General features: G+C 36.3%; 3 protein-coding genes across 6 annotated transcripts; 2 read left to right on the top strand and 1 right to left on the bottom strand.

Moving 5' to 3' along the window:
- Positions 1 to 1380: 1380 nt before the first annotated feature.
- Positions 1381 to 15358, top strand: LOC109011381 (carboxypeptidase SOL1). 2 transcript variants are annotated; one of them, XM_018992554.2, is made up of 15 exons: positions 1381 to 1640; positions 2009 to 2075; positions 2183 to 2278; positions 2502 to 2532; positions 2665 to 2721; positions 2888 to 2983; positions 4078 to 4200; positions 4802 to 4906; positions 5683 to 5729; positions 11514 to 11639; positions 11827 to 11929; positions 12863 to 12925; positions 13112 to 13195; positions 14185 to 14248; positions 14926 to 15358. In XM_018992554.2, the coding sequence occupies exons 1-15, from the start codon at positions 1541 to 1543 to the stop codon at positions 15249 to 15251; spliced, it is 1488 nt and encodes a 495-aa protein (XP_018848099.2). In that variant the 5' UTR covers positions 1381 to 1540; the 3' UTR covers positions 15252 to 15358. The 2 variants fall into 2 exon arrangements, with proteins under 2 accessions (XP_018848099.2, XP_018848097.2); XM_018992552.2 differs by having other exon boundaries at positions 1385 to 1640; positions 2006 to 2075; positions 14926 to 15328.
- A 1702-nt stretch (positions 15359 to 17060) lies between these two features.
- Positions 17061 to 20977, top strand: LOC109011383 (probable choline kinase 1). Of its 3 annotated transcripts, XM_018992558.2 has the most exons (9): positions 17062 to 17352; positions 17454 to 17924; positions 18086 to 18490; positions 19100 to 19221; positions 19349 to 19544; positions 19822 to 19939; positions 20103 to 20150; positions 20534 to 20634; positions 20715 to 20977. In XM_018992558.2, exons 3-9 carry the CDS (start codon positions 18140 to 18142, stop codon positions 20811 to 20813), a joined length of 1035 nt encoding a protein of 344 aa, XP_018848103.2. In that variant the 5' UTR covers positions 17062 to 17352; positions 17454 to 17924; positions 18086 to 18139; the 3' UTR covers positions 20814 to 20977. The 3 variants fall into 3 exon arrangements, with proteins under 3 accessions (XP_018848105.2, XP_018848103.2, XP_035547043.1); XM_018992560.2 differs by lacking the exon at positions 17454 to 17924 and having other exon boundaries at positions 17061 to 17352; XM_035691150.1 differs by having other exon boundaries at positions 17062 to 17924.
- Positions 20978 to 21665: 688 nt separating this feature from the next.
- On the bottom strand, positions 21666 to 25020 carry LOC109011382 (dehydrogenase/reductase SDR family member 12). Its single transcript, XM_018992557.2, has 10 exons — positions 24835 to 25020; positions 24651 to 24712; positions 24265 to 24384; positions 24065 to 24164; positions 23723 to 23803; positions 23558 to 23607; positions 23310 to 23460; positions 23170 to 23226; positions 22332 to 22453; positions 21666 to 22197 (listed from the first exon to the last, which is right to left on the bottom strand). The coding sequence occupies exons 1-10, from the start codon at positions 24904 to 24906 to the stop codon at positions 21981 to 21983; spliced, it is 1032 nt and encodes a 343-aa protein (XP_018848102.2). The 5' UTR covers positions 24907 to 25020; the 3' UTR covers positions 21666 to 21980.
- Between the last annotated feature and the right edge of the window lie 173 nt (positions 25021 to 25193).

The following is a 25193-nucleotide window of genomic DNA, read 5'->3' as shown; positions in this document are numbered from 1 at the left end:
TTTTAAAATAATTTTTTCAAATTCTCACATAAAATATAATAAATAATTTAATTTTTATTCTACTATTCACAAACCATCTTAATTTATCTCTGAATCTAAATTACTTCTAAAAAAAATACTACTCATATTACTTTATCTGTGATTTTTTATTTTTTATTTTTATTTTTTTATTTTGTGATTAATAAAATATTTTTTAATAAAAAAATATATTTACAATCGTGAATTGTGCAATCGCTGCATAATCATTTTGAAAAAAGTAAATAAAATATGAGATTCATATAAAAAAATTAATTTTTTAATAGTGAACCTCATTTTTTTTCAAAAGAATTACATGATATTTACGCACTTCACAATTGTATATAGAATTATTTTTTAATAATATTGTATTTTTTATTTTTTTTTAAATGTTAAAAAATATATATATATATGAAAAAAAAATGTGATCTTATAACTAGCAATAGCTCCCAACAGGAGTTAGGATCCTATTGGGAGCGGTGGCTGTAGAGCCACCTTTTATTTTAAAAAATGAGATTTATTATTTAAAAAATAATTTTTTTATTTAGATATTAAATTTATAATTTTTTTAAAAGAAGTACAGAAAATCTACACACTTTAAAACTATAAATATTATTTATTGTTTATAAATCCTCCGTTACAGTCCAACCTAAGATCATTGATATTAGATTAACTATCTTTTAATCCCAAGGAGTTAGCACAAGTGGTGAAAACCTTGATTTTGGCCATTGCTCTCCTTTTTGTTGACTGTTGAGGTTGCAATGTTGCATACAAAAGTTTGGTGAAAAGTTTAAGCATAATATTTTCCTATTAAAAGAAATATATAGTAATTTTATTTTATATAATAACATTATTTATTCATTGGAATGGTCATAAAAGTCACTTTAATATATATATTTTTAATTTTATTTAATAAAGATATTTACTCATTGGAATGGTCAATGAAAGGTACCTAGATGCTAGATGAACAATGATATCTCTCTCTCTCTATTTATATATATATATGTATATATTAGTTCAAAATAATATTAAATTTGTACTTGATGTAATCCGTGTAATTTTAGCTTAAAAAGTAATAAATGCTCTAATAGAGTAACATCATTTTAATTAAAATTAATACAATTTTTATTATGAATAATATTTTATAGATTCTTTTAAAAAAGTTTCAAGTTTCATGGATATAAATTACGAGAGGATTTATTGTGTATAAGTAAACAAATAAAAGAAGGAAAAATTGCCTGATCAATTAGTGAGAAAGTTGGGCTTATCCCTAACACTGTGCCATTCATGAGACTGGGCCGATTAGCCTCATCATGTCCTGACCCAATTAGAGCTGCCCGCAGCGTTCCTCCCACGTGACGAGATCAGGTGCGGCGGCGTCTTCCTCCCACACCAGTTCTCTCTCTCTCTCTCTCTTGACTCTCTCTCTCGTGGAAGAAAAAAGGAACGGAAAACTGGAAAGTAATCGGAGAAAGCCGCAATATGAAAGATTAATCCGTCAATCACCATCAAGATAATTACAAAAATGGAGCTTCCCTTCTCTCTACTGCTACTTTTTCTCAGTTTTTCCACTTGTCTTCACCTTTCCCACGCCAGAGGCGGCCAACGTTCATCTCTTCCTTCAGGTCTCTGTGTGTGTGTGTGTTTGAAGGTTTATATGTTTGCTTTTGCCTGTTAGCCGCGGAACTTTATGAAAAGAAAAGAAAAGAAACGGAAAGTATGAATCTCGGATTCTTCCTTGATTTTGACTTTCCAGAAAGTAAGCTTGAACTTCTTCACTTTTTTTTTTTGCCATGGGATATGGAAGCAACTGCAGAAATAAGATCCAAAATTTACGAACCGGAAGATCTTTGGTTCCTCGCTGAAGTAAATTGGAAAACTTGCAATATTGAAATTAGAATAATGACTTGCAATCTCTAGGGAAGATTTTTATTTTATTATCGGTTAGGAATTGAATTCTGTTGTCTTTGTAATTGTAACTTGATTTTAGTAGGCTTTGAGAACGGTGGTTATGCGGGTTCTACACGGCACTTGTTCAAGGAGAGCCGGTCTCATATCGGGTATTTATTGATAGTACTTTGCCTAGTCAGCTTAAAAATCTCATATCTCTCTATATTTGTGCAATGCTTTTAGTTGTCCATAAGATTGTGGCGGATTTGTGTCACAGCAATGATGTTGCCCGAGGTTACATGACTAACTCTGATCTTGAGAAGGCCGTTAAGGCCTTTGGGAAAAGATGTAGTAACATTTCTAGGATATACAGGTGATTCCTAAGACTTGCGCACTTTTTTTTTTTATTTTTAAGTCAATCAGCCACTGGACTAAAATTTTACCATGTCCTCGAAAATCAAGAGATCTGACACTAATGGTTTTGTTCAAATCAATGAACCAAAATAAACATAATGTTTCTTTTAGTGTTTCCTGTAGCGTAATGCTGACTTGTTATTTGTTTCTCTCTTCGAGGGATTTTTGGAATGGGTTATCAGTATTGGAAAGAGTGTGAATGGCATTCCGCTGGTAATCTTTTGATAGGAGCTGGATCTATTTCTTAAGTTTTTTCTTGTATAAAATTCAGTTGTAGATAACCTCACTTTAGAGTCATGAGTGATACCTTATTAAGTGGGGTTTTATCTGTTCCATTGCAAGCAGTGGGTTATAGAAATTTCTGACAAGCCCGGGGAGCAAGAGGCTGAACCTGCATTTAAGGTGAAGGATCTATTATTTACGCTGGCACATGAACACAGTCAATGATCTATTACCTGAAAGCAGTTTTGTATCTTTTCTTTCAAGTGTAATTATATTAGTGACTGTTCTGAGGAACCTGTACATACTAGTCTGAGATACTTGGGGACCAATTTTATTGATATTGCAGTACATTGGGAACGTGCATGGAGATGAACCGGTAGGCCGTGAGCTTCTACTATTTCTTGCAAATTGGATATGTGATAATCATTTGAAGGATCCCTTGGTACTTTTCTTTTCTTATATTACACGTAAGTGTAATTGTTTACTTTTTTTTTTTTGATCTTTTCATTTGTGCTTGCCCTTACTGTTGGTTCTTTTAACATGCGAAGTTTATTAAAGCTCCTTGACTCTTTGGGTTGTTTTGGATTTCTTATTCCTTTTTTTTCTTTCCTTTTTTTGCTGCCGATGTGCATAGATTTTGGGAGGTTGCAATTTTGTGCTGTTACAAGATCCATGTACTGTATCTTCTTTAGTTGTATAAAAGATTTCCTGTTTCTGACTGCTTTTCGATGGTTCCTATATCGCTTTTTATAGTTTCTTTCTTCTCTTATTTTCAAATCACCAGACTTGTGATTACTGCTTTAATGAGTAATCATCAAAAAGGGTGCTACCCAACGACATGGGATAGACAATATATATACCTAACTAATGACATTAAGAATGAGAAAGTCCTGAAAGCTAGAAATACTAAAACAATAGTGATCAACTTTCTATTGTAAAGGGTTCTAAACATAAGTTCCTTTAGATTCACCACCATCCTCTCACATTTCTCAAAATTCCGATAATTTATTTCCCTCCAAAGTAATTTAACTACCATGCCATAATTGATAATTTTTTAAATGCCAGACAAGTAATTTGAAGAATGAACTCTAAGCTCTGTTCCTGATTTATATTACCTCCAAAGTTTGCACACTGAAAAGCATCATGGAATTTTAGTTTTTTCTTTTTTCCTTGAAACATGAACTAGTCATTTTATAAGTGAAACATGAACTAATCATTCTACCAGATTCAGCCAAACTCATGGCTAGTTTAAAGTTTATTTCTAATTTTATATCCTGTCCTGAGATAATTTTTTGCCCACTTTGAGTATCTTTATCCTGCTTAAAATATATGTTTTATTTTTCAGCACCCTTCCTTCCCCGTCTGTTTGATTCCTCTGCCGCAGGCATTAAGATTGATATTTCTGTGCTTATGTAGAAACCTACACAATCTTGCATGGTTTGTAGTATTGATATTGATACTTCTATCATTTCATGATTATCATATCTGATTAAAAATGCAATTAATTTTTCTTGAAATGTCCATTGGTTTTATCAGGCTACATCAATTGTAGAGAATGTTCACCTTCATATACTTCCATCCATGAATCCTGATGGTTTTTCACTTAGGAGGCGTGGTAATGCAAACAATGTTGATCTAAATCGAGATTTTCCAGATCAGGTATCATTTTTTGTAACGTCTGAATTTCTTTTTGTGGCAGTTGTTTAGTCTAGATTGAGCTATAAAACCGACATAGGCTTTATCTAATGTGTGATTTTACGCCCTAGATTTTAGGATATATCATAGCCAATCTTGATTAAACTCTAAAACTGTAGGTTACCACAACATTTTCTAAGTTCGAATTCAAATCCTAATTTGTAGGTTGTTACAGTTTTTGATAACCCGGTTAAACAGTACCATGAACCGTCAAGCTTGAACAGTGGTTTTTCAGATCTAGATTATCAATTTTGATATTGAAGATGTAAACTGTATGAATTTTACAAGAATTTTACAATTGGAAGTTAGGATTTATATTCCATCTATAGATGCCTGTTGTAATCGAGAGGGCTCAAACCTTGAATCATAGCGGCTGCTTAGATTCAATTGAGGCCATTAAGTTTCATATGACCAAAATGTGGGATGCTGAAAAGCATCTTTTCATTGTTATAATCTGAACACCCCATCAAAGAGAATATTATAATTTGAACACAATGCTTTTGCCTTTCATTTTCATTGTGGGACGTTCTAATGATGAAAGGCATTGACTTGAATGCAATCACAGTTCTTTCCTTTGAATGAGGACATGGATGTGCGGCAACCTGAAACCAGGGCAATTATGAATTGGCTGAGAGATATACATTTTACAGCATCTGCCAGTTTGCATGGGGTAATACTTCCTGATTTTTCATGCTATTAACCTTAGTAAAACCATATCTACAGTATCACCCTTTGATAGGTATACTCTCTCAATCAATCTTGATTCTATAATAAATGTTAATGTTACTACTTTCAAGCTTGGACCCATAGTTACTTTCAACTGTTGGTCAAAAGTGTTCTATCTCCATCATGAAAGATATGCTTTTGTTTTTGGGAAAGCAGCATCTTTATGTATCAAGGAAAACTTCTCCCTACCCTCCTGCTCCTCTTTTATTTTTAGAGAAGAGCAAAGACTTACTTGCAAAGTTGCCAAGTAGTGTATATCTAACCAGTGGAAGAAGGGTGGAAAAACTACATCGCTGAAGACTGAAACTAGCTCCAACTTTATAAATTCAAAGCATAGTCATTTTCTAATCAAAGTCTTCTAGTTGCTAGAAATGCTTAGTTCTTTAACTTCTTTCCTTTTTCTCTCTTTCAAATCAAAGTCATTTTTATCGGTAAAAAATAAATAAATAAAAGATATCTTCATCACTTTTGGAGATAGAAACACAAGATCTCCTAATATAGAACTTGGTTTTCAATATTAAATCCACTTATTTTCATCAACCACTACTGGGTTCATGCATTCAAATATACTAGTCTAAAGATATGGCTCATTAAAAAAAAAAAACTTCAAAGATATAAAGTTGTGTCTCATGGAGTTGGTAACCTGTGGTGGTTTTATACTTAGTTAAGTCAGATACTGTATAGAGAAATAAATCTAATGGTGTCTTCTTTTGGTCACAGGGTGCACTTGTTGCAAATTATCCATGGGATGGCACTGCTGATAAAAGGTGATGATTTTACATTGATGGCCAGTGGCACTACGTTATAGCACTTTGAAATTGAAATTGCTCTCTGCTTTCATGCGTTTCTACTCTATTCTTCCAACTCATTGTTGCTTTTTTTTTTTTCCTTTTCCTTCTGTCTGTGGTCATGCTCCCAACATTTTATGGAATGTTAGCCTACCAACTGTTGGTGTTGCTTTGTCAAACCCATGCAACTTATTTTCAAATTAATTGCATATTTGATTTTTCCATTGAAGAATTATCGTGGATGCTTACTAGCATGCTTACTAGCCCTTGTAACTGCCCACAGTTAAGGCCTCATTCACAGACAATAGACACGGATCCCGTAAGGCCTCTTTCACGTCTGCCCACTGTGGATCCCGTAAGGCCTCATTCACGGGCCGCGAGCCCACAGTCACGGGCCGTGAGCCCATTGTTTAGGCCATTTTGCATGGAATGGCAGGCCAAAGACCCCGAGCCCTCTAGCTCCGGCCTGCAATGGTTATCCCACCGACGGTTGTTTTGGCCACCCCACCGCCGTCATAGAACGCTCTGACAGTTGACGGCGGCCCTTCCGATATGCGTAGGGAGCATCTGATGACCTCAAACGAGACGCTCCAACATGCAAAGGCCTTTGGGTTGGTTGTGATGGATGTTTCTGACTATTCCCAGACCACTGACAACCTGCTGCCGGCACAAAAAGGGCCGCTGGTCACTGAAGACCCTGCGGGCCGTACTTTGGAGTAGCTCCCGGCCACGGATGGTAGGTTTAGCAATGTGGGGTTGTCGTCCTCTTCTGGGCCAGTTACGGGGGAAGCTCCTGAAGCCCCTCAGCCTTTGTTAGGTCTCTCAAAGACTATCTCCAGAGTCTTGTGCACAACGGCGGAAGTGGATGACGACTCTTCTTTGGATGGGGGGATCTCAGATGATGTATCATCTTATGGGTCAGATTTATAGTTAGTATGCAAGGAGCTAGGGGCTGACACTTAGTTAATTGACCTGGGTGAACCCAGGCATGTGCCTAGCCCTCTTTGTTTGTTGCCACTAGCAGCTTCATGGGCTGATTTACAATCAGATTTGGTCCTTCAAAAGGTTCACAATATGCGCCATTGCATGGGGATGTCCTGTGAGGGTTTTGAGGACCAACTGCAAGCTCTACTCATCGTCATAAAAGTAGGTCAGCCTCTACTTGCCAGATCTATAGTTAAGAAGGATAGGGAGCTTAAGAGACTTGCCTGCTCCATAAACTATGATGCATGAGAGGGTAGTGCGAGCAAGGGGCGACACAAGGATAGAGTGAATCTTGGCGATCCATGAAGTCCAAGATTCTCTCATGGAATGTTCGGGGGTTGAATGACCCGAACAAGCGCCTTAAAGTGAAGAATTTATTATGGGAATGGAAGGCAGATGTTATTTGTTTATTAACAAGCACATCATCAGGAGTTTGTGGAATTGCTCTTATGCAAGATGGACCACCCTCGCTTCCAAGGGTGCTTCAGGGGGTATTTTGGTGATGTGGGACAAGAGAGCTGTTAACTTTGTGGAGGAATGCGTTGGTGAATTTTCGGTAGCATGTTCTTTCTCGAATGTGGATGATGGTTTTAGTTGGGGGTTTGTTGGTGTTTACGGGCCCAACAATGACAGCAATAGAAAACTTCTCTGGGACGAGATTGTTGGCCTGTGCAGTTGGTGGGACGTTTCATGGTGTATTGGGGGTGATTTCAACGACACTCGATTTTCAAGTGAGCGGTTGGGGGTTTCTAGCACAGGTTCAGCCATGGCTGATTTCTCAGCTTTTTTTATTTGAGTTAGACTTGGTGGATCTCCCTTTAGCAAGGGGAGACTTCACTTGGTCAAACGGAAGGACCTGGTCGAGGTTGGATAGGTTCATTGTTTCTCTTTCTTAGGAGGCCCACTTCCCCAATTTATGCCAAAAATGGTTCCCTCGGCTTTGCTCTGATCATTTCTCCATTTTGCTAGATTGTGGGGGTCTTCATGAGGGACGAAGAGACTTTAAGTTCGAGAACATGTAGTTGAAGGTGGATGGGTTCGTAGAGAAAGTTAGCTCATGGTGGGCCTCATATCAACTCACGGGCACTCCTAGTTTTGTTTTAGTTAGGAAGCTTAAAGCTTTGAAGAATGATCTAAGAAAATGGAATTTGGAAGTCTTTGGGAACATCAATGGTCAGTGGGACAAACTATTTATGGAGTTGCAGCAACTTGATGAAAAAGAGGCGGAAAGAGCTCTATCGGCTGATGATAGGGCAAGGAAAATGACTGTAGTTGCTGAGCTGGAAAAAATCACTCTTATGGAGGAGATCTCGTGGAGGCAAATCACAGGCCATTTGGTTGAAGGAAGGGGATAGAAGTACAAAGTTTTTTCATAGAGTTCCAAACTCTCATCGAAGAAACAATGCCATAGAGGTCCTTCATGTGGAGGCAAGGTTTTATTGGGTAGAGATGCCATTAAGGATCATATTGTCCACTTTTATGATAAGCTTTTGACAAAGCAGTACCTTTGGAGGCCCAAGGTAGACGGTCTAGTTTTTGATTCTATTGACCACACAAGCGTGGCTTGGTTGAAGAGGCCTTTTGAAGAAGGTGAGGTGCATGGCGTGCTAAAAGGTATGGACAAAGATAAAGTACCAGGTCCAGATGGCTTTCCAATGGCTTTCTTTCACGCTTGTTGGGACATTGTCAAGGAGGATTTAATGAAGGTTCTTATCGAATTTCACTCTTTTATGAAATTCGAGAAGAGCCTTAATGTCTCTTTCATCGCTCTTATTCCCAAGAGGGCGGGTTGGTGGAAGTGAATGATTTTTGTCCCATAAGCTTGGTGAGTGGGGTTTACAAGATCATCTCTAAGATTTTAGTGAAGCAGTTGAGCAAAGTCATGGGGAAGATCATCTTGAAGTCCCAAAATGCTTTTTTGAAAGGAAGACAAATACTAGACTCAGTCCTCATCGATAACGAATGTTTGGAGAGCAAAGTCAGAGCTGGCATTCCAGGTATCTTGTCTAAATTGGATATGGAAAAAACATTTGATCATGTGAACTTGGATTTCTTGTTGTATGTACTTGGTAGGTACGACTTTGGGGAAAGATGGTTTCAGTGGATAAAGCATTGTATTACAGTCGTCGGATTTTCTGTCTTGGTCAATGGCACTCCCGAAGGCTTCTTCAACAGTTCTTGGGGCTTGAGACAAGGGGATCCATTATCCCCACTCTTATTTATTCTAGTCATGGATGTGCTGAGTAGAATGCTGGAAGGGGTGGTGGATAGGGGTTTCATCTCGGGCTTCTCAATGGGTGGTTCCTTGCATGGAAGCTTGACAGTCTCCCATCTTCTTTTTGCTGATGATTCGTTGATTTTTTGTGACCCGGATCTGGATTAGATTCGTTCCCTAAGAGCACTTCTACTTTGCTTTGAAGCTGTATCTGGCCTTAAGGTGAATTTATCAAAGTCGAAAATAGTTCTTGTTGGCTCAGTCAATAACTTAAGTGAAGTGGCTACTATCTTGGGCTGCAAGGTTTCATCCTTGCCTATGAAGTACCTTGGACTCCCTTTGGGGGCCCCTCATAAATCCAAGGTAATGTGAGAAGGGATTGTTGAGAAAATTGAAGGCAAACTAGCTGGTTGAAAGAGAATTTACTTGTCTAAGGGTGGAAGAATCACACTTATTAAGAGTATGTTATCTAATCTTCCAACGTACTTCCTTTCTTTATTTCCTATGCCTGCAGGGGTGGCAAATAGACTGGAGAAGATTTTCCGTGATTTCTTATGGGGAGGGATAGAGGATGAAAAAAATTCCATTTGATTAAATGGGATAAATTATGCACCCCTTTGTCTTGTGGTGGGTTGGGCGTAAGAAAATTGAGAACTTTCAACAAGGCATTTCTTGAAAAATGATTATGGCGTTATCATCAGGAGGGAGACGCTCTTTGGAGGAATATTCTAGATGTCAAATACGGGAGCGTTTGGGGAGGTTGGTGCTCTAGGGAAGTAAGAGGGGCCTATGGCGTGGGAGTTTGGAAGCATATCCGGAATGGTTGGGATGATTTTCTCGTTAACTGCAGGTTTGAGGTGGGAAGGGGCACGCGAATCAGATTTTGGCACGATATTTGGTGTGGGGATATTGCTTTGAAAAACGCTTTCCCTTCTCTTTATAGGATTGCGTCTGATCAGGGTCCTCAGTGGCTGATAATATGTGCAATACCCCGCTGATTCCATCCATTGGTCCGTGTGATCTACTAGAGCTGTCCAGGATTGGGAGGTGGGCGACATCACTGATTTCTATAGCGTGTTATATGCGCTGAAACAAAGGGCAGGAGGGGAGGACAGATTACTCTGGACATGCACTGGGAACAAGAAATTTTCAGTTCGTTCGCACTACAAGGCCTTGACGATTCACACCTTCGACGCCTTCCCTTGGAAGAACATTTGGAGGAGCAACGTCCCCCTCAAGATTGCTTTCTTCGGTTGGTTGGCATCCCATGGTAAAATACTGACTATAGACAAGTTAAGAAAGCGTGGACTCTACATAATGGATTGGTGCTTCATGTGCAAACACAATAGTGAATCAGCGGATCACCTTCTTCTTCATTGTGAAGTAGTTAAGGTATTGTGGGATGAAATCCTCTCTAGGCTCAGTATCGCATGGGCTATGCCCATAAGAGTGATAGATTTAGTTACTTGTTGGCGAGGGATTAGGGGCAATCGCTAGATCGCAACTGTATGGAAGATGGTGCCCTTCTGTTTAATGTGGTACACATGGAATGTAAGAAATGGTCGCTGTTTCGAGAATAGGGAACGCTCTTTGGATGGTTTTAGGGCTTTTTTCTTTCATACATTGTTGCTTTGGGCCTCTTCTATTGTATTGAATGGAACGAGTCTTAATGACTTTTACGCTACTCTCCGTAGCACTTAGTTTTGTAATTAGGCTCTTTCTTGTATACTTCCTGTTTACTCAGACTTTGCCTATTTACGTGGATCAATAAAACCTCTTTTACCTATAAAAAAAAAAAAGCATGCTTTTCTTGTAACTTAGGCATTTCATCATTATCTGGTTTCCGAGTGTTCTTTTTATCACTGCTGGAATTTGGGTCAACCTATGTTTGTTGTACGTTTTATTTTGTTGCTATTACCTACTCTCCCCTAAGATGGAAAAAGGGATTTTTGACACTAAGCCTTCGTTTGGTTACACAATTGAGATGAGATGAGAAATACGTGAATAGTAATGAAATTGTTTGAGTTAAGATGTTTTATGGAGTTTCGGAAAAAGTGAGAAAAAGTTGAATAAAAATATTATAAAGTTAAAATATTGTTAGAATATGAGTTTGGGATTTGAAAAAGTTGAATTATTTTTTGTGTTTTGTTTGGAAGTTTGGAAAAGTTGTAATGATTAGGTAATGATTAGATGAAAAAGTTGAAAAGTTGAAAATCTGAAGTTGAAAAGTGTGTTTGAATGGTGTTTGGATGTTGATATGAGATGAGATGAGCTAAGATGGTATGAGATGGTCTATGAAACCAAACGGGGCCTAATTGTTGCAATACTGACTGATTTTTGGCTCAGTCAATGCTTTCTTTAGTGTCATTCATATAATGGAAACTCAAATACTAGGCGTCAGAGCATTTGTGATTATACTATATGAAACACTGCTCACCCCTCCTTACTTTGTCGAGTTTCTACTTGTTATCTGAGTATACATTATCTTTTATGCATTGCTATTTTTGTCAATTTAGCTTTGCCTTTTGCACTTACCCTTTTCTTTTGGTGTGAATAAATTTTAGAACAAATTACTTTGGATGTCCTGATGACGAAACATTCCAGTTCATGGCAAGCATATACAGTCGCTCTCACTATAACATGTCTTCCAGCAAGGAATTTCAAGGAGGAGTAACAAATGGAGCATCTTGGTATGACAGCATAAAAGTAATGCTGATGATTTTTTTTATTGAAGAAGCAAATTGGCATGCTGATTATTCAAGACATTTGTCACTTTTGCTTCTGTAGTCATCTGAGTTGTTAAATTTTCAGAAAATTGGTCTTCTCCTTTTCTTTTAATATATATTTGGTGGTTCTTTCACAAGATATTTGCTGCAGGTATCCTATATATGGTGGCATGCAAGACTGGAACTATATACATGGTGGTTGTTTTGAATTGACCTTAGAGATAAGCGATAACAAATGGCCTAGTGCTAATGAGGTCAGATGTCAGTTTGTCTCTTTACATTTATTATTAGTTGTATTCTCGTTATGTTAAAACTTGCTTGTTACTGTTGATGATTCTTTGTTAACTCCTAGAATGGGGATTGTTTATGACCAAAACTCTTAGTATTAATATTGCTAGTTATAATTTAGTAACGAGTAGCAGCACCAATTTCTTTACTCTTTAGGTTTGAAATTGTAACTGCAATAAGTGATGATCTCTTATTGATGTATGTTTTACTTGGTATTGTCATATTTCTATCTACATTTCTATAGTACTGAAGTCAGTTTTATATTGGGGAGCATTTGATGTCTTAATCAAAGTGCATTTTGTAACAAACTGCAATCTAGTGCATGTGTAAATTATGACAAGTTTGTTTGGAAGAACTGGTTTTTTTTAATGAGTAGTTTGAAAGAACTGTCAGTAAAGAAGTTCAAAATATATGATGATGAGGTGTTAATGTTATCATAAATCTAGTATCTTATTAGTTGTAAAAGAAATAAAAAATAAAAAGATCTTGACATACATGTTTCTGGTTTATGCTTGTCTGGCATGGTCAATTTGAGTCTGAGACTTCCATGGGTGCTCCTTACATAGCCAAGAAAAAAAAAGGGGTACGGGTATTCCAATATTAATTTGGTTTTGTATCTTGTTATTGGTAGTTTACAGCGTTGTGTTGCAGGTATTGTCTTACATTAAAGCATTAAAGTTCTCTCTCTCTCTCTCTCTCTCTCTCCATGCGATACTTCTAGTCTCCAACCATTTAGTTAAAGCACTTGGCAAGTGCTTTGGATAATTAATTGACTTCAGTGACTTTTACCTCTCAGCTTTCTTTTTCTGGTCTTACTATTATCTAGTTGTTTACTTGTCAAAACTCTATTATCTAGTTGTTTGAAGTGTTCTCTTCTTTACGTCTATATTAATATGCAGCTTCCTACTCTCTGGGAATACAACAAAATGAGCATGCTAAATCTTGTTGTGAGCCTTTTGAAGGTACTTCTGTGGTTTGACTGCGAACTTCTTTCTCATATAAAGTCACAATATAGACCTGATTTTTCCTTCTTGCAGTTTCTGTAATAGACTATGTGACATATTAGTATGATGGCACACATTCCATGACATGCATGCAATTCGACGTAGTGCATTGACAATGTTTGTCTGTATGGCTCGTACTTTCAGATAGGAGTACACGGAAGGATTTTTTCATTGGATACTGGAAGGCCACTGCCGGGCTCTATTACAGTAAAAGGAATAAATCACACTGTATGTTTACTACCGGACAGATACATTTAATTCTATTTTGTGCTGCTTTTTTTAAAAAAATAATAATCTAGCACTTTTAGGGGGTGGAAATTCATTTGTGGATATGGTTTTCTTGTAGCAGTAAAATTTTTTTGAGACAGCAATGAAGTCTTTACCAGTCAAGAAATCATTTCCAACTTTGAAGTATCACTTTTAAGGATCAGCTGGATTCCCTATTGAATGCATTGTCTAAACGATTTAAAACGTACAGTAAAAAAAACAACGTAAATAACTCAATGTCCAATCTTTTTATCCCTGAGTAGCCTGTGATCAATATATCGCATGCTTAATTGTTTATGCTAAGTTTTGTTTCATGCGGTGTAACTTACCTCCATAATGTTAGCAAAAGTGCCAGCTTGATCTAGTGCTTGCAAGCTATTTGACCAGTTATGAAATTGTGTGGGGTGACCTAATTGTAGTATGACAGTCAAACTTTTCTTCACACATTATCATCGTGTAGGTCTTAAGGATTGTGGATGTATTTGTGTAAAATGTTGTCAATGAACATTCATGTCACTGCTGACTAATATGGTATATTTATTTTCTGGCCTGAAAAATGATACCTTCATTTGATATGAAACTACAAGAGAATTAACTATTAAGGCTTATTAATGTATACAGTTTGATCTGCATGGATTCCTAGTTTGTTTCTTGAGTTATGTTCTGGGACGTTTTAGATCCACACACACACACACACACACACACACACACACACACACACACACACACATACACACACACATATTATCCAGCTTCATCTGTGCATACACTTGTACCAGTTTGATCGATCAATTTCTTGAGCTATGAATACAGAAGATATGATCTTTTGTACATTTATGGTTGAACATAGGTCAATCCACTGAACTTTTATTTGTTAGTTGACAAAGCGTTGGTTGGGTTCTTCCTTTTTCATAGCATGTATTTTGGTGTCTACTTGACTTCATTGACAGGTCAAAGCAGGAAGAACCTTTGCTGATTACCATCGTTTGCTTGCCCCAGGAGGGCGATATGAAGGTATCATACTTCACTAGCATGATTTAAAGTTCATTTATGCGGTAATCTAGGAAGCCCATGGAAAACTTTTAAAATATTATAATCTGTTAGAAAAATGGGAATGCCACATTTTGTATGATAAAGAATAAAAAGTTGACTGAAATTAGTTATTGATGACGTGGCCTCATCATGATTGGGGATGTGGAATGAAGGCATATATATATATATATATATATTGGTCTTTTCATCTCCTACCAAAAAGCTTTGGTAAGAGAAGTTGTAAACAATGCAGCACCATCCTCATCGGAGGATAGGATTCTACTGAGTAGGAGGGTTTGCCTTCTTCTGTTTGCATGCACCTGGTGCGGGCCTCAGGGGACTGGAGGGAGAAAATGAATGGAATGAACTGCAATGGTCAAAGTACATTCCCCCAAGTTCTCAACTATTTTCTTCTTGACCACTACATAGGAGCTAACGATCACACACTTTCAGACTGTACATTTTAAAATGAAATGAGAGAGAGAGAAGGGACTTCTGTTGAGTACTTCTTGAGTAAAAGGGTTGGCATCTATATGTTTATGCTTTTCGCCGCCTTGCTTAATACAAATAAGCAGCAAATTTCTCATGTTTCCTTTCCTTTCAAGATAGCTTATTCGATTTCCATGTTTATGGTCTTGATATATTGAGTTTGACTGCAGTTATGGCCACTGCGCCTGGATACAAATCCAGAAGCACACGTATCTGGTTGGAAGAAACTGCAACGACACTGGATTTTGTTCTTGATCCAGAAGTCACACTTAAGGGTAATCTACTTCGATGTAGCTGTGAATGTGACTCTGGCAATAAGGGAAGGCTGGAATTTTTAGGCTTTCTTTGGGAGGGCCATCTGGAAATTTACTTTATTTTGATTGTTATTATAGGATTTCTTTGCTTCTTATTTCGGAGGAGAATGAAAAATAATAACCTTTCAAAACATAGACACCTTGTAGGGCCCAAAAGACCAGTTGTGGTTTCAAACTCATGATATTTTTACTTTTTTTTTTTTGAAAACATGATATTTTTACTTTTGTTAAAGATGAAAGTATATTTTACCTCATAAAAGAAAAGATAACCAAAGTTCTATTTCTATAATTGTTATATCGTAGAATTTGCCATCTCCAGTTGCATCAGTTAATGTGACACATTACATATTTCTCATGTATGAATAATATCAAATAATTGTAGATAAATCCTCAAATTGCAACCTCCACTTCTCATCCCTATCATTACCGTTTCAAGGATTTTGTGAGGTTCTTTGTCTCCATTCTCTAGTTGAAAAACAATGTCTTTGTTACATTTAAAGAAAACTGAGAAATGTTTTCTTAGTGAGTATAAAAGAATAATAAGAAATATACATATATATAATAATAATAATAATAATAAGAGAAATGCTTTAATTACAAAGAAATTCTATAAAAGTAAACTTAAATTGACGCGGTTTGATATGTTATGTTAAACTGTAGAATTATTTTTCATTATAAAGTAGATTTAATATATCATATGGAGTCATGTAAGTTTTTGAGTTTATTTTTATGAAATCTTTTTGTGGCGATATCACTTCTCTAAACATAATACACCTTTGATTGATATCAATATTAAAAAATGTTAAATAATATAAATAGACAACCTAGAAATCTATTTTTTAAAAATTGTGAAATGGTGTTGAGAAAAACTACTCATTCCACACCACACACCAAAAGTGTGCTTAAAATTTTAAATATAAAAAAATTTTACTCATCATTCTCACACCATACACTACACATGATTTTTTTTTTTTTACTTTTTAATTTTTCTCCCCTTGCCAAATTGTGATGTATGGATGATGAGTATAATAACTCAATTAATTTAGGAGGAATAAAACAAAAAGAATCTAAAAAAATAATGTGTGGTTTGTGAGATGATGAGTAATAAAACTTTTAAATATGTATAAATATGTGTGTTTAAATAGAAGAATAAAAATAATAAATCACATATTGATACGTAGTGTAGAAAATAATAGGTATAATTTTTTAACGAGAGAAATACTTTCTTTTAAACTGTGCGTTTGGATGTTGAATTGAATTGAATTGAATTGAGATGATAAAATATTATTAGAATATTATTTGTTATTATCATTATTATTATTTTAAGATTTAAAAAATTGAATTATTTATTATATTTTATATTAAAATTTAAAAAATTATAATAATAAATTAAAATGAGTTTACTTTTCAAACGAAGCCTGATCCCTTTGAAGTTTGAACATAGCATATCATCAAACATAAAAGATCACTCGGTGAGTGTAGACAAAAGAAATCTTTGGCCCCTAATATCTCATTCTCTTTAATAAGTTCCCCAAAAATATCTCCCACTTTAGAAAAGATTCTCATGGGAATGGAAGAAAAACAGAAAAAAATATGGGGGGCCTTTAAAGAGACTGGAATAAAAAAAATGAGTTGTGGAACTCTGCCGTTTATATGCGTTTATTCTGTGCGTCGTTTAGTGTAAATTATATATATATTATTTTTTATTTTAAATATTTTTAAAAAATAAAAAAAATACTAATAATTACTTTCTTAATTATTAAAATTTTTTTAAATAAAAATTAAATATATAAACGGTCAATAAACAAATTAACGAGACACAATAACGTTATTCTAAAAAAATATATATCAAAAGATAATAGAAAAGAATCGACGAAAGAACGAATCTCCTCTGCCGACAATGCAGACTAACTGTTTGCGCATCTTTCATTCAATGCGTATGTTTCAACGCGTTTTGTATCCGCATGTGGAACACGTCCTCAGGCTCTACGCGCACGAAGCAACAGTACACAAACACATACATATATATAGCTTCTCGCTTCGTTGATCTGTTTACGTTTCTCAAGGTCGTAGAAGCAAAAGCTTAGCACGCTTGTCACTTTTCCATTGGTTTAGGACTTTATTTTCCGTTTGGAATCGGTCCGTTTCATTTGGGCGCTGTAATCTTACCAGCCCCAGAATCTCTAAGCACAGTTCCAGAGGAAAGTAAGAATAAGAAGAAGAGGAATCTTGAATCTTTGACACGCTTCACCTAGTACTTGGTCTCCTACACCGCTACACGTGGTAACTCCCTATTGGCTTTGTTCAAAGGTTTCAACTATGATGCGTGGTGGTTTAACCTTAATCCACTTGAGATATTATATTGCCATCTCTTTCTTTTGCAGAGAAAGGAAACAAAAGCACGTTCTTGGTCATATGCTGATTACATACAAATAATATCATAGATTGTTGAAGACTTTCAGCGTCTCTTCCTTCTTCATTGGCATTGAAAACTAGCCAAAATTAATCCATCTCAAATCGATATGCACACCTAGTGGCGCAAGCAACCCAACCTTGTTTTTGGTTGTATAACCACAGATCTTTTATCTAGATGCATTTTGTTTCTTGACCGTGGAAAGGAAGGACCCACCCTAATATTTGTATCATTTTATCTATAATAATATGCGTGCCTGATTAGAAAAAAAAAAAAAAAAAAAAATTCATAGATTGCATCTGATTCTTGGTCTTGTTTACTGTTTAAAGAGCATAACTTTCAAACGCGGTTGAATTCGCTTTCTGAGTTTAAATAAAAGCTCACAACAAGTCTAGCATCACCCTTGAAACTCTCTGCTCTTTCAAAGGACAGTTTTTTTTGGGTGAGCTTCAATTCCAATCTCGTTTTTTGTTACGTATGTTTTCACCGTTCTTAAGGTTTTCTTCCATTTCCCATTGCTTGAGAATATGAGATGTTGAATCTGTTGATTAAGTTTGATACTAACAAGCTTAGAAATGGTAATTTCCTCTGATTGTGTTATAGGTGAGAAAAGGTTATACTTGGTAGGAATTAGCTAGCTCACGGTGTTGAAGCGATATGGCCATAAAGGAAAAAGGGTTTGTCAAAGGTTGTCTCCCTGAGGAACTAAAGAAAGTGCTTCGATCGGTGGCTGCAAACTGGGGGGACGTGATGGATGATATGCAGGCGTTGCAGGTGATCCAATTGAGCGGTGCAATGACCAATGAGGTTTACCAGATAAACTGGCCTACAAAGAATGGTGAGGTTGTTAGAAAGGTCTTAGTTAGGATTTATGGTGAAGGAGTGGAGGTTTTCTTTAACAGGGACGATGAGATTAGGACGTTTGAGTGTATTTCAAAGCACGGCCAGGGGCCTCGCCTTCTCGGTCGCTTCCCGGATGGGCGGGTTGAGGAGTTCATTCATGCTAGGGTATGTGAATTTTGGATGCTTATGAGATTATGTCTTATTTGTGATGCCTATGTGCTATGATTACATGTTATTTGAGAAAAATGGTGCTTATTTTGAATGAAGTTTTAGTTTATGAAAGATGGATTGGGATGGATTAGAATAGGTGTGCTTCAATGATTATCTTCTTGTGTTGACCCATTATACCTGCTTTAATCATGAAAACTTCTCTTTTTACCTATTTTTTAAGTTTTCCTTACTTTGTTTCTACTTTGACGGGTAATTATGACTGTTTGATAAAGTATGAAAAAAGATTCAAGCGCTCAGGGCTGAAAAAGCTTGGCCATCCTTTCTGGTGGTTAAGTGATGGCTTTTGAGAGTCTGAACTCTTGTTTTTATGTATTTATTGAATTGCCTTTTTTTCCCCTTCCACTAGATGCTTTTTCCTTCCTGAACACATTTAAGATACATCTAGATAACATTAAGATAAGAAAATGGCTACAATAGAGTAAAAATTTTACTTGGGGAAAATTTGCACTGAGGACTCGGTGTTATTACTCCACTGATTGCTTATCTTTGCAGAAGACCATTTTAGATAACAGTTTTTTTTTTTTTTTTTCCTGTGATTTTCAGACATTATCCGCGGCTGACCTCCGAGATCCTGAAATTTCTGCTCTCATAGCAGCTAAGATGAGAGAGTTCCACAATCTTGATATGCCTGGTCCAAAGAATGGACTTGTCTGGGACAGAATGAGGTATTGATATCTATTATCAGAAGGTTTTTTTTTCCCTATTATAAAAAAGTTGAATTATACTTCAAACAAGTTAAAAGTTCCCTCTTAAATAGGAAGATATCTAATGCCGTTTGTGTTCCTTCCTCAGAAACTGGCTCTGTGAGGCCAAAAGTTTGTGCTCTCCTCAAGACGCCAAGGAATTTTGCTTGGATTCTATAGGGAAGGAAATTAGTATGCTAGAGAAAGAGTTGTCACAGGATCATAAAGAGGTTGGATTTTGTCACAATGACCTGCAATATGGTAATATAATGATGGACGAAGAGACAAGATCAATCACTATAATCGTAAGTTTGTCACTCCCATTTTCTGTATCTATGGCCTCTGCATTCTGACATCCGATTCTCAGTTGTTATTGCAATTGTTTCCTAGTTATAATTGCAAAGTTACATTCTTCTGGCATGGGATTTTTCCTTCTACCTCTTATGGTTTTCTTTATGAAGTAAGAATTGTGTGGTCTTGTTTAAGAAAGAAAAAACATAAGGTTACATTTGTGGTAGAATAAATGCATGAAACCTAATGAGCACATTCATATTCTGTGTCCTATTTTGTTATTTTTTGCAGGATTATGAGTATGCAAGTTACAACCCTGTTGCTTATGACATAGCAAATCATTTCTGTGAAATGGCAGCAAATTACCATTCTGAGACACCTCATATTTTAGACTACAGTCAATATCCAGGTGTGTTTATATAGACACACACAACACACACACACACATGTATATATTTGAGGATGTCACTGCCTCCAAAATTACCTTCTCCTTAATGAAACTTGTAAGATGAGATTGGGGTTGCATTCTTTGGACTAAGTTGTTCCTTTGAATTCATTGCATTTGGTATCAGATCTGGAGGAGCGCCAAAGATTTGTGAGCATATATCTGAGTTCGGCAGGTTAGCCATCAGTTTCCAATTCAGTCTAGTGATTTGTATGAGAAAAAGGTTCTGGGACTTGTGTGTTTTGTTTAGCTGTTTGATCCTCCGAGTGCATTAGTTGAAACAAGTTCCACTCAGTTATATTTGTTACTGGTGAAGATGGAGCATCTATAGCTGTTTCAAACTCTTTATAGATGAAGGATTCATGTGGGTATTGCATTCTGCTAAAGTTAGGTGTACGGACTCTTAATCTAGCGAAGTATACACTTTTTTAGAAACCATTCTCCAAAACTACAGTAGATAATCCAACAACGCTTCTCCGAATAAAATGCATATCTTTTGAAAATTATAATGATTCTCATTTTAATATTCTTAAAAGCAACTCCATCATTGGTGTATAGGCAACCTACACAGTGACACAGAAGTGGAGCAGCTAGTTCACGATGTGGAGAAATACACTCTTGCTAACCATCTCTTTTGGGGCTTATGGGGAGTTATTTCAGTAAGCATTCCCACATGTTCCACTATTAATTATGAGAGACTGGAAGGGTAAGATTAACTTAATCATCTGCTTGTCTGCAGGATTATGTGAACAAGATTGATTTCGACTACATGGAGTATGCAAGGCAGAGATTTCATCAGTACTGGCTGAGGAAACCAGCATTATTGGGCTATTCATGAAGTGCTTGGCAAACTCGTATAAAATTTCATGATTTCCTAGATTTGGAATTGGTAAGAATCTAAACATGTAGTAATCCGCATACGGCAGAGAAGCTGTTATTGGATCCACTTGTAACATTATAATACTCATAATAATAATAATAAAGTGTGTTTCCACTGCTCCATTTTTCTTCTTCCATAACCATTATTCATTGAGAGGGGGAACTCAAATTATCTTTAGAATGTGAAAATGGTAAGTTTGAGGGGAAATGTCAATCAGATTAGCTAAGAGCACATCCTTTTCAGCACAAGGAATCGAATCCCAAAATCTGATGGCTATTACTCTCAATAACAATCTCTGCTTCATGGCTGAAGAAACTCTTACAAAATATATACTTGTAGTGTAGTACCCGCCGAATCCTCAAATTTTGGGTCCTTTCCTTAAAAGTTTTATTTACGTTAATATCAATGTCTAAAAGTTCTGTTTTTTAAATGATTCACATCAAGCAGGTGGTGTAGTAGTATAATATTAGAGAAATGTTAGAGCCAGAGAGATTAGCGAATTAAACCCATAAACTGATGTGATGTAATAGAATTTATTAGATCTACTTTATAATAAAAGTAACATTACAATCTGATATACTATATCAAGCCACGTTAGATTGTGAGTTTACTTTTATATAACTCCTTTGTGGCTAAAGCATTTTTTATAATATTCCTCTGTCCGGATGGCGACCTGGGAAGTATTTCTAAAGTGAAGTCAATACACTTTTTGTTTTGATGCAAATATAAAATAATAACAAACTTTTTCTTTGCAAATAAGCCAAATCAGGGGAAGTGGGTGGAAGGGAGATGATGCTAATGGATGGCAAAAAGAAATTCTAGCACAATCTTTTTTCCAAAATTTGGGTTAAAGCTAGTGCATGTTTGAATGTGGAATCAATATACATTCAATATAACTTTTTGTTCTGAGCTCGAAAGATAATAAGACAAACTTTATCTGTACAAACGCAACATTAGAGGCAGAGAGACGATTCTGCTAATGGGGGGCAAACAGAATTTCTGGTAGCACTCCCTCCAACAACTTGGTCAAAGCTATCTTCACCATTAAAACTTAGAAACTGGTTCGGATGTAAAGTTTAACATCAATTTTCTCTATAATCAACTGATATTTCAATAGAAGCATCTTCAACTTTGTGAAGAGAGATTAGACATGGAACGGAGATGGTCGACAATGGAATCGATTATTGAATGAGAGCCACCAGTTGCTGCAAACAGAAGGTGTTTAGTTGCTTCAGCTCTATCAAAATAAAATGCACCTGGTACCAATTTTTCTTTTGGTTGTACTGCCAACCAAAGAACCGTGTCTGCACCTTCCTCACTTGTTCTAAGTTTTCCTGAAAGCCTGAAATACATTCAAGATAAAAAAAGAAAAAGAAAAGGAAGTTATGATCAATAGGAAAAGAAAAAGAAGGAAATGAATAGTAGGGAAGTGAATGGGGTGATCTCAAAATATAATTAGAAGGATAAGCTCTTTACGATTTAGAGAATGTAGGCAAACTCATAGCAACTCCAGGCGTGTCTGCCCAACCTGGGTGCATCGAATAGAATCCAATCCCTTTATTCTTGTAAATTTCAGCCCATTTCTCAGTTAGTGCTACCTGACAAGAGATAACTCAAAGTGATTTCCAGAAGGAATTGATTTTGCAACTCTTTATCATATAGCACCATAGAAGGTTACCACTCTGTAACATTGAGTGACAGCGTTTTTTCTATAGCTACACATACAAAAATCTTTCGGTGTAACTTGGGATTCCACATTTCACTGAAGCAACAAGGGAACAGAGTTCAAAAGAAATATGGTAGTACCAAAACCATCAACTTCAACCATCTAAACATATTTTTCTTTGATAAGAGATTTAATAAAGGCACAAAAAGAGATGCGACTGGAGCAACAAAAGAGGAGAGAGCATCTACAGTCAGGATGTGGTGTAAGACTTACCCAATGGAAGGCTGACTTGCTTTCCATAATGGGTAGATCAGATCAATCTAATAAAATTGATCTAAAACTTAAAATGTAATTCTAATATAAAATAATTATGAAAAAAACCAGAAAATATAAGGGGCGGCTGCCCACCCCAAAGCTTTGCTTACTTACAGTGTAGGTGTGTTGCTTTTGTTCTCCTCTAAAAAGCTATGGGTGTGTCAGCTTTTTATTGGAGGGATTAAATTCTAAAGACTTTTAACAGTTAGCATGCACCAAGACTTGCAAGAAATTCCATTAGAACTCGGAAACCATAAAATAGTGACCTATTCAACAAAAAAGGATTGCAATATTGGACATTAAAAAGTCTTACAGATCTTCGACTCAACTGACCTGAACTCGCTTATTTCGAGCATACTGTTCCACCCCATTGAAGTTGCTGTCACTGAACTGCCTCAAGACAATCGATTGGAAACTAAATAAGTATTTAGTGGAAGGATTGAAGCTTACTCAAAATTCAAAAAAGCAGTTACCTGTAGATCTTTGGTCAAAGGAGATGTGTACATTCCACCAGAGGACACTGTGATAACGCGAGCATCAGGTGCAGCTTTCTCCAGTAGTGGCAGCATCAGTTCTGTGATGGCATAGGTACCCAATACATTCACCGCAAAACTTAACTCAAACCTGGAATTTTAGAAGTTTTTAAAGCCACAATGCATCAATTTCTATGCATCAAGAAACATGATACAAATTAGTTTAGCATAGAGTGAAAAGGACACACCCTTCTGAAGTGGTAACTCGTTTATTCTCAAGCACACCAGCATTATTGACCTAGAGGCAGTTTAATGTTCCATGTTAAATATCATCTTGAGGGTTGGCTGTCAAAATTATTGACCCTATTTATGTGAATAAGTGAGTGTGTAGGAGGAAAAAATGACAGCTTTACCAGTATGTGAATGGGTACATCATTTGATGAAAATCTAGATGCAAATGATTTGATATCACTGATGGATGAAAGATCACAGACCTGCAAGCTAAATTTTATAAGCCGCTTGCAAGCAAAACCCAACTTCATAGAGATCATTGCAGTTATATAAAAGGAGAAAAAAAAGGAAAGAAAAAGAACATGAGGTTCTTGGAACAATTAGCCATTGTATAATCTCAAAGAATATAGCATACTTGGATTCACTAACTCATATGATTACATACATAAAACCCTCGAAAATAACCATGAAGAAGAAGAAAATTAGCAAGAAGTGAAACATTTAAATCTAAAGAAAGCAGATACCTCCAGATGTACATTTGTGTTGCCTGTGGCAGACTGAATCTTAGAAAGTGCAGCTTCTCCTCTCTCCTTATTACGGCATAACATAAAGACGGTTGCTCCACTGATTTGCGCATCATATATACACAGATATAGGTTAGCCATCTAAAAACACAAGCTCAAAATACTTAAAGATAAAGGTAAAGTTGTATCATAATCAACACCGTGAAGCAAGACCCTCCGCAGTTGCATAACCAATGCCAGAATTTGCTCCAGTAACTATGCAATTCTTGCCATTCATTCTTGCCTCCATATCCTCTGGTTTGAAATTCTTTGAATGTTCACTACAAAGCAAAAAAACTCACCAATCAGCTGGAAATGTGAGCATAGAAGATTTACATGAGTCCCCTTTCAGCAACCTATATTCTTATATAAATCATTGGAATTTAAAACACTGATAGGTGATCACAATCGAAACCATGACAACTTTATTCATCGTGATCGACACGAATATTAAACACACCCATCAAGCCCACCGACCCCAAAACAAAGAAAAAGAAAATGACGAACAACCCAAAAAGAAAACGAGAAGAGCACAAACTGGGCTTACACGTAACCGGCTTTGGTGAAATTGAGGTATCCGAATATACCAAAAGCCGTCGATCTCCATGTCTGCTTTGTGTTTTCAGTGATCGCAGTAGTAATAATATCAAATGAGTTCCGTTATGAAGAACAAAAATACAGTAATTAGTAGATATACATAATGAAAGATATACATAAGCAGTAATATGTACCTTGAGAAGGAACATTGTGAGTAGTCCAATGGAGAGGTGACTTTGGAACTGCAGCGTTGCAATGATTTTCATGTCTTTTGGAATGCGTTCTAAACTTCTAAGAAACTGGGAGATGCTAACGTGCGCATATTGGTGTGGGTTATTGCCTGACGTTTTGCCACGCAGCAGAAGTTTCAGCCACTCCTTGTCCCGGGTTTGGAGTTTGAACTCTGGATCAACTCATCAAGGCTTGGCGTGATCATTGATTGACAAATAACAAAAAAAGTGGGCTTTTGGCTTGATAAATGATCGTAATTGAATTTTTTTTTTTTTAATACTACTTTAATTTGTTGAGTGTATTTTGATGAAATATTTTAACA

Source organism: Juglans regia, chromosome 6 (assembly GCF_001411555.2).
Source record: "Juglans regia cultivar Chandler chromosome 6, Walnut 2.0, whole genome shotgun sequence".
NCBI lineage: Eukaryota > Viridiplantae > Streptophyta > Magnoliopsida > Fagales > Juglandaceae > Juglans > Juglans regia.
Note: the sequence above shows the minus strand (reverse complement) of the source record. Positions and strands in the feature narration are given on the sequence as shown.

Bases quoted from the DNA above. Each gene is read 5' to 3' on its own strand.
- LOC109011381 (XM_018992552.2), top strand. From the start codon at position 1,541: ATGGAGCTTCCCTTCTCTCTACTGCTACTTTTTCTCAGTTTTTCCACT. The intron at 1,641-2,005 runs GTCTCTGTGTGT...ACTTGATTTTAG, and splicing joins ACGTTCATCTCTTCCTTCAG to TAGGCTTTGAGAACGGTGGT. The intron at 14,249-14,925 runs GTATCATACTTC...GTTTGACTGCAG, and splicing joins CCCAGGAGGGCGATATGAAG to TTATGGCCACTGCGCCTGGA.
- LOC109011383 (XM_018992560.2), top strand. From the start codon at position 18,140: ATGGCCATAAAGGAAAAAGGGTTTGTCAAAGGTTGTCTCCCTGAGGAA. The intron at 19,222-19,348 runs GTATTGATATCT...TTCCTTCCTCAG, and splicing joins CTTGTCTGGGACAGAATGAG to AAACTGGCTCTGTGAGGCCA. The intron at 20,151-20,533 runs GTTAGCCATCAG...ATTGGTGTATAG, and splicing joins CATATATCTGAGTTCGGCAG to GCAACCTACACAGTGACACA.
- LOC109011382 (XM_018992557.2), bottom strand. From the start codon at position 24,906: ATGAAAATCATTGCAACGCTGCAGTTCCAAAGTCACCTCTCCATTGGA. The intron at 23,608-23,722 runs GTAAAGCTGTCA...AACTGCCTCTAG, and splicing joins ATGTACCCATTCACATACTG to GTCAATAATGCTGGTGTGCT. The intron at 23,461-23,557 runs GTGTGTCCTTTT...CTAAAATTCCAG, and splicing joins CGAGTTACCACTTCAGAAGG to GTTTGAGTTAAGTTTTGCGG.